We start from the raw sequence: 12,299 nt of genomic DNA on the forward strand, positions 1-12,299 counted from the left end.
GGGGAGGGGACCCATATTAAGAGCTTTAAAGGACATCTATACTAAGGGAGTATGAATTAGATGATGAACCAGCAAAGGAAATTTAAAGGGGGTACTTAGAAATGTAGGACAAGAATTGCAGTGTCGTGAACATAGAAAGCAAAGTCCAGAGCAGGACAGAGGAGCCTGTCATGACTTAGTGGCTCATTCATAGGGACACATCAACCATGTGCTATCAGCTATTCCAAGCACACTCCTATCCCTTATCTCAAGTCTTAGCTCTGATGATGATGTCTTTTGTTCTCTTTGCTGTACCAAAATCACCCAGACAAGAACAGTTCGTAGGGATGGTATCTTCTGCATTTTCTATTTGAAGACACCAATACCCAGAAAAAGAAACTGACTTATCTAAGATCACTTAAAAAAAATCAATGTCAGACCTAGGAGTACCTCAAGTTTCCTGGCTCTCAGTCTAGAATTCTTCCTACTATACTTTGACTACTTGAAAAATTAATTCCATCAGGGCAGCCAGGTAGCACAGCAAGTAAGAACACCAGCCCCAGTGTCGGGATGACCTGGGGATCGAATCCGGACTTAGACACTTAGCATCCACCCAGAAACACCTGGCCATGTAACCCTGAGCAAGTCACTTAACCCCAATTGCTTAGGGGTGGCCAGGTGGCTCAGTGAGTAAGAGCACCAGCCCCAGTGTCAGGATGACCTGGGGATGGAATCCAGGCTCAGATACTTAGCACCACACCCAGAAATAACTGGCCATGTAACCTTGAGCAAGTTATTTAACCCCAATTGCTTCAAAAAAAAAAGAAAAATGAATTCCTGCTCTCTCCGTACCAAGCCTGAGACAAAGAGCACCCTTGCGACCTCTCCCTGCCAAATCCTCTGCCCCCATCCTCAAGGCATTAAACCTTCAAACCTTTGCACAGGGTTTAGCTGCCTCTCTGGCCTGTTTGCCATTTGACTACCCCCACCCCCATCACCATGCACATGCCAGAGGAGAGAAACAATCTCTGAACTTCTCTAGCTAGCTATCAAAATCCCGTGTATTTTATTCAAAAGGTCACCACTGTGCAAAACGAAAATGTGTTATTTAAATGCAGATTCGCCCACCCTCCACCCCTCCCTTCTTCTTTCTAGTCAGATCAAGAGAGGTTTTCTCTGAAGCTGGGATCCCCTTGATAAATCATTTCACTGGGATCCCAGCTGTGCTACTGATTCATTCTGGGCCCCTTGCCCTCTCTGGGCCTCGGTTTTCCCATCCATTAAATGAAGGTTTTGGATGAGATGACCTCTGAGATATGTCCATTCCAGAGCTAACATTCCAGGATTATATACAACTCAAAATGTCTTAGCCTTATGCTTAGAAAGAAAGGCAAAAATATAGTTCCTGTTCTCAAGACGCCCACCGTCTAATGGAAGAGACAGCAGGCAAACAAAAAATTTATAAGATAAATGGGGAGGGGGAGAGATAATCTCAGAAGGAAGACATGGAAATAAAGGATTAGCCTTAGCCAATGCTCAAATAATCCTAATATAAAAATGCCTTTTCCATTAGTGACCTTCCTGCTCCATAAGTAACAACTTGCTTTCATCTTAAATCATTTCCTTTCTTGCTCCCTCCATCTTCTTAAACTCACTGAGACCTGAATTCCTCCTAATGGCACAGTTTCCTTGGCCACCTTTCTTGCACTGGCTGCCCTTTCAATTATACACCCCCACTCCCAACTCATCAATCATGGATGGGGAAGCTGGAAGTCCCCTATTGCTACTTCCTGGCTCTTCCTCTTTGAACATCACTCAGTAACCTCTCCTCCTTGGAGGTCAATTCAATCTATATTTATCACCCAATCAAAATTCTGGTGGCTGTGACCTATAGACCTCCAGAGTACTCTCCATCCTTCCTCATGAGTTCAGTGCTTGGCTCACAGTCTTTTTCTCCTCCCCAACTCCTGCCTTCATCTGAGGGGACTTCTGCATATATAACTGTCAAATTGATCTTCCTAAAGCACAGGTCTGACCATGTCACCCACTCCCCCTACTATACAATAAATTCCAATGGCTCCCTATTACCACCAGTATTAAATAGAAAATCCTCTGCTTGGCTTTTAAAACCTTTCATAACCTGACCTCTCCATAGGGTTCTTATACCTAATTCTCCTCCAAATACTCTGTGGTCTGGTGACAATGGCTTCCTTGCTGTTCTTTTCACAAGACACTCCATCTCCTGATCCTGAACAATTTCCCTAGCTGGCCCCTTTGTTAGAACTCTCTCCCTCCTCATCTCCTCCTGGTCTCCCTGACTTCCATCAAGTCTAAGCTAAAGCCCCACTTTCTGCCATAATTCTTTCCTAATCCTCCTTAATTTTCATGCCTACCCTCTGTGAATTCATCTTATTTTATCTAATAAATTTATCTTATAAAATTTCCCCATTTATCTTATAAATTTCTTGATTGTGTATTGTCCCTTCCATTAGACTATGAGCATCTTGAGGACAGGAACTATAGTTTTCCCTTTCTTCCTGTCTTAAGCACTAAGCATAGTGCCTAGAACATAATAGGTTCTTTATAAGTGCTAGATGATTGGCTTTTATGATCAAAGTTGTATCATAGATTGTGATGAAAAATCAGTTCATTATTCTCTGAGTTTTTCAGACTTTGACTTCAAGTGTTCCCCTAACAGGCATTTACTGAGTCCCTCTATATGCCCAGCCCTGGGAAAGGGTAAGAGGAGATAAGAGGCATAAATATAGGCCATGTCTTTGCCTAGAAAACCCCAGTGTGGTCACAAAGAGTCAGACAAACAGCAGAACCGCATAGTTATAGATTTATGCATATTTATATACACTCATGTGCAGACATGTGCATGTGTGCAGACAAACATATATGCATACCTATTTATGTAAGCATATGTAACAGAGAGGGAATAGTACAAGACATCTCCAAGTTTACAAGAATAGCCAGCTAATAAAAGTGAATAAATGGCACCTTCAAACAAAATAAGGAAGTTTGGAAGAAGGACTGGTTCAGGTAGGCAGATGAGACAATAAGCTCTGTTTGGGACATTTGGTCCAAACTCCATCAAACTGCATTCAGTGGATGATACTGAACAGTCAGTGCTGACCTTCAAGTCACAGTGCCTCAGAATGAATTCCCCCTCCTCTGCCACTTACCATCTGCACTACAGCTTTCATTTTGACCCTATACACATATGCATGTTTGCATACATACTCACATACATGCACGCATATGTAACTCTTAATCTGGCTCTCAGTTTCCTAGTAATACCTGATATAATGATGCCATGTTGGACTCTACAATCTGCTCCAAACCATAAACCAACTACATCCAGTAAAATTTGGAGGCCCAAGGCCTTAAATAGCAGCTCTGCCACTTACTTTATAGGTGGCCTCAAGGAAATCACTTGGTTTCTCTGGGCCTCACTTTCCTTCCTCATCCATTGAATGAAGAGGCTGGAACAGATGACCTCTATGTCTTTTCTACATCTGGAGCTATGATCCTTTGATACTTATTCAAGTAGGCTAACTACAGAGTTTCTTTGGTTAATGTTGTTATCAATCATGAGTCTCGTGTTCAATGGGGGTTTTCAGTAGATCTATTATTAATGATCTGATTAAGGATATTAACTGGATAATTTTTGTATCTTACAACCTATTGAATATGAAAATTATCATAGATTAATATTTAATATGATAAAATATTAAACAACATGATGAAATATGATAATATATTAAACAGTGTCCCATAACAAATTGATCATGGTAATAATAATAACTTTTATGTGTGTGGTGCCATATAGTTTCCAGAGTACTTTATGTACATTTACTTCATTGGATCTTCAAAACAACCCTATGAAAAAGATACATCAAATATCATTAGCCTCCTTTTACAGAGGAGGAAACAGTCTAAAAGCAGAGAAGCAGAAAATCCTAGAAAGACTTATATGAGTGAACTGATGCAGAGTGAAGTGAGCAGAACCAGGAGAACATTGTACACAGTAACAACTACAGTGTGCAATGACTGGTTTTGATAGACTTAGCCCCTCTTAGAAATGAAAGAACCTGGGACAGCCAGGTGGCTCGGCGAATAAGAGCACCGGCTCCAGTGTAGGGATGACCTGGATCAAATCCGGGCTCAGACACTTAGCACCACACCCAGAAATAACTGGCTGTGTAACCTTGATCAAGTTACTTAACCCCGATTGCTTAAAAACAATTTTTTTAAATAAAAAAAAAAATAAAAAAGAAATGAAAGAACCAAAAACAATTCCAAAGGACTCGTGATGGTAAATGCTATCAACATCCAGAGAAAGAAACATGGAGTCGGAATGCAGAGCAAAGCAGACTATTTTCCTTTTTGGTTTTGTTTTTTTTTCTTTCTCATGTTCTCTCCCATTCGTTATAATTCTTCTATGCAACATGACTAACGTGAAAATGTGTTTAATAGGAATGTATGTGTAGTGCCTGTATCAGATTGCATGACATCTTCGGGAGGGAAGAAAGAGGGAGGGGAAAAAATTTAAAACTTATGGAAGTGAGTGTTGAAAACTAAAAATAAACAAATTAATAATTTTTTAAATAAATTAATTAAACCTAATAGTAACCCAAAAAAGCAAAGATGTGACTTTTCTGAAGGCTAAATGGCTAATGGGCAGCTAGGCCCTTACTCCAGGGTCTGGAGTCAGAAAGATACATTTTCATGAGTTCAAGTCCAGTTTCAGACACTAGCTGTGTGACCCTGAACAAGTCATTTAACCCTTTTCGCCTCAGTTTCCTTATCTGTAAAATGAGCTGGAGAAGGAAATGGTAAACCACTCCAATATCTTTGCCAAGAAAACCCCAAATGAAGTTACAAAGTCAGACATGACTGAAAATAACTTAACAACACAAAAGGAGTAATAATACTTCACTTTTGATGGGGATGTGTTTGAGAAGCCAGAAATAAGTATATAAAGTTCTTTAGAATCAGTAAGGCACGTACAGATATAAAATATTGATATAATGCTATCAATTTATTACAATACATTCTTTAATATGTTATGTTTTACCATATGGTTTACTATTCAATTCTGTTGAATACTAATTGTTGATCATAATAATTTTCACATTTTTAGGTTGCAAAGGATTACCAAGTTAATATCCTCAAATAAATAATTGATAATAATATAAACTGAAAAATCTAAACATTTTCTGATACCCACATTAATCAAAGGAATTCTGAAATCTTCTATATTGAACATGTATCATAGAGTTATACATAGACCAAGAACTGGAAAGGATTGTAGGGGCCGTATTTCAACCCCTTCATTTAACAGACAAGCCCAAAGCAGTTGAGTGACTTCACTGAGGTCCCACAGGTAGTAAGTGATGGAGCTGGGATTCAAATTCAGGCTCTGTGCCTCCAAATTCAGTAACATCTACTGAATGTAGACGGTTAAAGGTTTGGAGTACTCTTAAATTCATCATGCCACCACCATATCACTTGCTGCCATGTTAAAGAATCCAGAGCAACTAAGTTGCGGGACTGGTGAGCAGCATGTATGGGCAACATCCCTAAGGAGGCTCACTGTGGGGGTGCCTGCGGCAAGAGGGGAGGGGAAAGCTCTTGTTGTTGTTCTACCTTTGTTCTGGAAAAGGACTAGTGACATCATAGAGTGAGGTCTTGACTTGTGTATGAATTAGATTTAAGTGAGGTAGAGATGTGCAAAGTCGTCAACCTCACTCTGTCCTCCAGAGTCATCAAAGTCCAGCAGTAAGACAAGAGTCAAGATGACCAGAGATGACTCAGGATGCAGTGGGTGACCTTGGCCTTTCTAAATTAAGGTCTTTCCAGATCTGAGCTTGTCTGAGGCATCAGCCATTCAATGACTAAGAGCTAGGTAAGAATTGAGATAAAAGATGGACTAATTTATCATCAAAAAAAAATCCGTCTAGGAGGGGAAGATCCTCAAAGTTGCCAGAACCTCTGAACTAGTGTGGAAAGAAGAGAAAGAAAGAATCCATCAAGACTTCCTAATGATAAAACCACATAGCTAAGGAGGTCTGAGGTTCCTGAGGGACTTTCCCTGTGTGGGCCTGGGCTCATCTTTGTGACATATGTTTCTGGAAAATTCTTGGGCATCGGGCTATGAGATGCCAATATCATAGGCACAGAGAAGGCTGGAGGAATTGTGAATTATGGTTGGGTGGCATAAAACCATTGACGATTTCATCCTTGACAATACCTTCTGACTCCTGTCCTATCATGGGTCTTTGGATCCTCATATTTGAAGGCAAGGGAATTTCCCACAAGAAGCATAATTCTAATAAGCAGACTACAAAAAGCAGTGAGGTATGGAACACTAGACTTAGAAGCAGGAATCCTGAATCCAAAACTTGACTAGAGAATCATTTAAAGTCTCTCGGCCTCAGTTTCCTCATCTGTAAAATGGGGGAAATGATAGCAGCGTTACCTATATCACAGGGTAGTTTTGAGGAAAGTTCATCGCAAACCATCAAGAACTATATAAATGTGAATTTCTGTTATTATTACTTTTCAGGGGCAGAGATTTAGACCCTTTCTATAAAGCCAATGTGCACAAACACCAATACCAAATCACTTAACAGAAGGAGTGAAAGGAGTTAGGGTCAGGTCACCAGGCTATCCTCAGAGACCTCAGATCAGCACCTCAGGGACAGAAAGTTCATAGTCAGGGATCAAAGTCAAGAGCACGGAACCCAGAGACCAAGCCACAATCAGTGAGCCTGTGATAGTAATGGAATGTGGAGATTCCCCTGTATTGGGCTTGGTTTTCAAATTGATTGTATTAAAACCCAGAATTTGTTAATCCCACCTGTGGGATGGACTTTTTGATGTGAAAAGAAAGTCCTGACTGGGAGGAGCTGGTGACGTAGATTTGGAGAGACAAGAGAGAGGCGGAAGTTCTTTTTGGAAGTAGCACCTCGTGGAGAGGGAGAGACTAGAGATTGCTGGTGGCCGCTTTGAATTGCCCTGGACTTTTGAGACCTGCCCCCTGAGCTGCCAAGGACTGAGGAGACATGGCTGTTTTGCTGGTACTTTGTCTGTCTGTTTTGATGTTATTTTGCCAGATTTGTCCACTGGTGAAAGACTGTCCTGTTGAAGAAGTCCTGGAACCTGGCATTTGGTTAAGAAGGCCTGAGACTGTCCTGCAGACAGAGAGTGAATACTGTCCACTGGTGAGGGACAGTACTGTTGTTGCAGGGGTCTGGAGACTGTCCGGCAGACAGAATGAATACTGTCCACTGGTGAAGGACAGTGCTGTTGTTGCAGGGGTCTGGGAGCCTTTCTGTTGGTTCAGAAGCCCTGAAGAAGGATTTTCTTGTTGTATGTTTACAGAAATCCTGGGAGAGGGCTTTGCTAATGTGTTCAGGGGTTCTAGGACTGTTCTACAGACAGAGGATAAATTCATGAAGGGACTGGCAATGTATCTTATGGCCTTGCTAAGCCTTGTCTCCCCAGGAACTAAGATTGCTGAGAACTTGCCTCGTGTCAAGATGAAGAAAAGACCTCCATTTGGGTATTAAGTGCTGTGTTTAAACTTGATGTAACTCTGGGGTAGATTCAATTGTGATCCAGGGGTGGGGAACTTTTGACCTTTTTGTGTTCTATGGTTGAGCAAATGAATGTATTTTACTTATGTTTGGAAACTAATCTCCATCTGAGAAGAGGGGTTTTGTGGTGGACCAAAAGAAGGTATAGCCTAGGGGTGGAGTAGTATTTAGAACAGGGACTTTGTAATTGATTGAATGATTGGAAAGTCCTGGGGTGGGGTAGGCCTTGGAGATGATTTAATCACACTTAGTAAATGCTGTATTTTGAATGATGTCATGTTTTGATCTTCTCTGTTCTGGGTTTGTTACTGAATAAAATAGAGAGCACCTATGCTGGTATTTTGAACCTGGGAAGTTGCCTTTGCTTGGTATTACATTACAGAGCCCTAAGTCAGATAACATATATTGAGGCTCTGTCACAGATTCATAGGTTAAAGCAGGTAGAGCCAGTAAACAGATTCCTGAAAGGATGTCTAGGGACCTTATGTGTCCCCCTGTCCCTAAGGCTGCTTAAGGCCCTCTCCAGGCCCTGGCTCCCAGTATGACTGACCCAGGTACATCCACCCATGTGCTCAGCCTCAGCATCCTAGCAGTGATCACAGTTGCTCTCTAGTGACTAAGGGCTCCAAATTTAAACTTACATCCCCACCTTGTGTGCATGTTGAGGTGTATAGATGCTACTGAGGAGAGGGATACATCTGAAGCAGTTCTCCTTGTCTTGCCAAGTAGTTGTAAATGTAAGGGCTGGTAACAAAATGGATGGGCAGCCCCATCTCTGCTCAGCTCTTCCATCTCCAGGGAAGGAATATAGGTCACCTGAAGGCTGTGGGGGAGGTCGTCACCTAGTGACGTGTTCTCCTCATCTGGCCCTAGAAGATGTTTAATGGGTGTGTGTGTGTGTGTGTGTGTGTGTGTGTGTGTGTGTGTGTGTGTGTGTGTGTGTGTGTGTGTGTGTGTGTGTGTAAGCCTCAAACAAGCAATCCTGGTAATGCCAGGATATAGAAACAATGCTCAAACATAAGCCTTAATCCGATATTGTACAATAGCTAGAGAGGTTTGGGATGCAAGTTAATGAGATTTCTCTGCAAAGGGGCTCTTCTGAGTGAATGGGGAATCAGCTGGGGAGGGATTCCAGACCTAGAGCCTGCTGCCTCCTTCCTTTCCCTCTTGCTCCCCTGAGACTTCTCTGTTCCCTAGAGGGGCAGAATTCTGCCATCTGAAGTTCATGAATCTTGCCTAAGAAAGAATTTCTAAGGTTCCCTTCTAGGCTGACCATGGTTTTCCTTTTCTTTGTAACCCCAACACTTCGCCTAGAATGTGGAACATTGTAAGTGGTTGATTAATACTCATTAATGATGATCTTGATGATTCTTGACCTAAGGCAGTGGACAGGAGGAAATATCAGGGCTTGTGCCAGCCCATGCCCTGAAATCTAGATGGACACCAGGGAGTAGAAATGGAGACCCATTGCCCAATATTACTCATAGGTCTCATGGAATTCAGTCTGTCTAGTCTGTCCCTGCCCCAGATCTGTCCCCAACTCCTGAATCTTGGTCCATGATTCCAGGGAGAGGCCTCCCTAATCCCTTTTCTCAGACCTTGGCCTAACAAGTCATGTTTTTCCTGGATCACTAGCCTGACAATCCCCCTTCTAGAAAAGCCTGTTCCAGCTTCTCCAAGTCTTGCCTCAAGGATGAGTTGGAATTTCCTGGAGCTGCTATTGTTTGATGTTTCTTATCTTCCAAGCCAGACTTGTGTCCAATTGGAGTTTTCAGTGGGGCAAAATTGGAAGAGCAGGTGAAGGAAGTGGGGCATTCAGGATGGCCAGCAACAAAGGAGCTGTCAAGTGAAAGATAGGGGGCAAAAGGGGAAAGAATAAGACACGTTGAAAGTATAATACTCTGGTTAGCACTGTGCAGCAGATAAAAAGGACCTGCCGTCAACAACATCATCATCATCTTCCTCCCCTTACCTCTGCCTCTTCAGGTCTTCAGTTTCTTTTGAAACTCTGCTCAAGCACCATCTTCTCTATGGAGCCCTTCCTGAGGTCCTCAGTGGTTAGGGCCCTCCCCTGCCCCACACCCCCCAGCCACCTCATGTCTTTTTGGTATATATTTATACCTGCCCACATACATGCGTGTTGTCTCCACCAGCAGAATGTAAGTCTTTGAGGGCAAAGGCTGTTGTACTTTTTGTCTTTGCAACCACAGCATCTGGTCCATAGTAGATGCTTCATAAAAGCTTTTTGATTGGTTTATCATTATCATCATAATCACTTTAATAATAGCAGTAGGTCACTCTTAAGGTTTGCAAATCGCTCCATATTCTAACTAGCTCTGTAAGTTGGGCAAGTCATTTCCTTTTTCAGTCTGTTTCCTTCTCTGTAAAATAGTGATGGTCGTACTACCTCCCAGAGTTGTGGGAGACTCAAAAGGAGAATATATGCATATATACACATATAGAATGTCGATGCATATAATATAATACATTGTATACTTGTATAATATGATATAATCTAATATAAGCATATATAAAATGCTTTGTAAATCTAAATGACTTGTATGGACATTTGCTATTGCTATTAATAATATGGCCATCACTACCTCACAGGATTATTGTGGGCTTCCTCCATCTGAGCTACCCCTTATCATTCTCATTCTCGTTGCTATTAAAGTCATTGTATACCTTCTAACAATTCCCTCAACCTTGTTCTCTCTCTGACCCCAGGAATAACAACCTGACCTTCCTGAACCCCTATTATCAGACGGATGAAGGCGAAGAGAACCCCTTCATTTGTTCTTCACACCGCGACAATGGCATGCAGAAGTGTTCGCACATCCCCATCCGCCGGGAGCTGCGGGTTGAGTGTACATTAGGCCTGGAGGCTTACAGCAGCTCCTTGGAAGGCCCTGATGGTGGCAGCCGGAACTCCTGCATCAACTGGAACCAATACTACAACGTGTGCAGGTCAGGCGACTTCAACCCACACAATGGAGCCATCAACTTTGACAACATCGGCTATGCCTGGATCGCTATCTTCCAGGTGTGACTCCCCAACCCCCTTCCACGTGGGGTCATTCAGGAGGCCAATAACTTGAAAAGGAGGGTCATTGTATAAGAAATATAAGGACAGACTAAGGGGATGAGGAAGGATGTCAGCTATAGATCATAAGGGACCAACTGATTCAAACCCCTCATGGCACTTAATTCAGTCTGGCATCCCTCCGTTTCTGGTGATGCACACGGGTCAGACCAGTCCATCTTTTTGTATGTGTGTGCATGCATGGGCAGCATCTAAGACAGTGGACACATAGATAGCAGGTAAAGCTGGTTAAATAGGGCCCAAACTGGGACTTGAACTCAGACCTCCAGGCACCCAGCAGAGTGAGCCTTCCACTGTACAACCCTGCCTTAAAATTACAGAACTTACACATGGGAAAGGAGATGGCATGTGTGTATGTACATATATACATACACACATGCATGTTTATATACATATACACGCACATGCATATACATTGCATGTGCATATACATACATATACATAGGAACCATATTGTAAAAGGCTATAATAAGTGACAAGCTAAAGAATCTGGACTCTCTATAAAATAGATTCCCCAAAATCTGGATGCTGAAATGAGGGGGCCCCCTTGAAGCTTAAGACAGGAAGAGTTCTGAAAAAACAAAAGGCTGTTTTCTTCTTCTGTCAATCAGTCAGCAAACATTTATTAGTGCTTATTATGTTCCAGGCACTGTGCTGAGTACTAGAAATACAAGGAAAGGCAAAAAACAAAGATGAAAACCAACCCCTGCCCTCAAAGAACTCCCATTTTAATGAGAAACAGCATACAAATGTATATGCTAATATATAAAGTGAAAATGGAAGGAAATCATAGAGAGAAGGGACTAGCAGAGTGCTGTAGGGGTTGGAGAGACAGATATAGGAGGGAAGGCATCCTCTAAAGGCAGGATTAGACCTAAGCTTTGAAGGAACCAAGGGGAGCTCTGAGTCTGAGGTGAGGAGGAAGAGAGCATTCCATGGCATGAATTCAGCAGGCTTCGGGTGCGTATCTGGATCATAGAGTACATTGAGGGGAGGGTAAGAAGTATAAGAAGATTTGCATTCCCTATCTGGATGTGCCCATTATCAGTGTGATCACAGGTCCTAATATCATTGTTGTTGTGTTAATGGTGGTTATTATCACTATGATTGTCCTAGGATAAAGTCCAAACTCCTCAACCTAGTGTTCAAGGGCCTTCACAATCTGATGCCAACCTACCATCCCAACCTTCTCGCCCTCTACTGCCTTCTGACTCAAGCAGACCCCATTCGGGCCTTTCTTCACACAGTCCTTATGGCTGGAGCACCCTTTCCCTAAAAGCTCTTTCCTCCTTTCCCACCCTCCCCCATCCTTTTTCGCCACTCCCAAGCATCCTGAATTGATCTCTCCCTCTTTAGATTTCAATATCATCATGTTTGCACTTCTCAAAGAAGTTATCACATGATCCTGGCACTCTAATTTTTGGGATCACTGTAGAATTTCCTCTATCAGATAGAGCTCTTTTAGAGCAGGCATGGTTTCTTATTATTCTGTCTCAGCCCAGTATATCAAGATGTAGTATAATGAAAAAAGAGGAAAGAAAGAAGGAAGAGATGGAGGAAGGAAAGGAAGGAAGGAAGGAAGGAAGGAAGGAAGGAAGGAAGGAAGGAAG

At 42.3% G+C, this 12,299-nt stretch overlaps 1 protein-coding gene across 1 annotated transcript in view; it reads left to right on the top strand.

Moving 5' to 3' along the window:
* CACNA1H (calcium voltage-gated channel subunit alpha1 H) overlaps positions 1 to 12,299 on the top strand; it is a 158,646-nt gene that overhangs the window by 33,960 nt on the left and 112,387 nt on the right. The window contains exon 5 of the mRNA XM_069108763.1: positions 10,314 to 10,629. Coding sequence (XP_068964864.1) covers positions 10,314 to 10,629 — 316 coding nt within the window. The remainder of the gene's footprint in view (positions 1 to 10,313; positions 10,630 to 12,299) is intronic.

Source organism: Petaurus breviceps, unplaced genomic scaffold, assembly GCF_028583685.1.
Source record: "Petaurus breviceps papuanus isolate PSGF00001 unplaced genomic scaffold, PetGlider_PUasm1.0 138, whole genome shotgun sequence".
Lineage (NCBI taxonomy): Eukaryota > Metazoa > Chordata > Mammalia > Diprotodontia > Petauridae > Petaurus > Petaurus breviceps.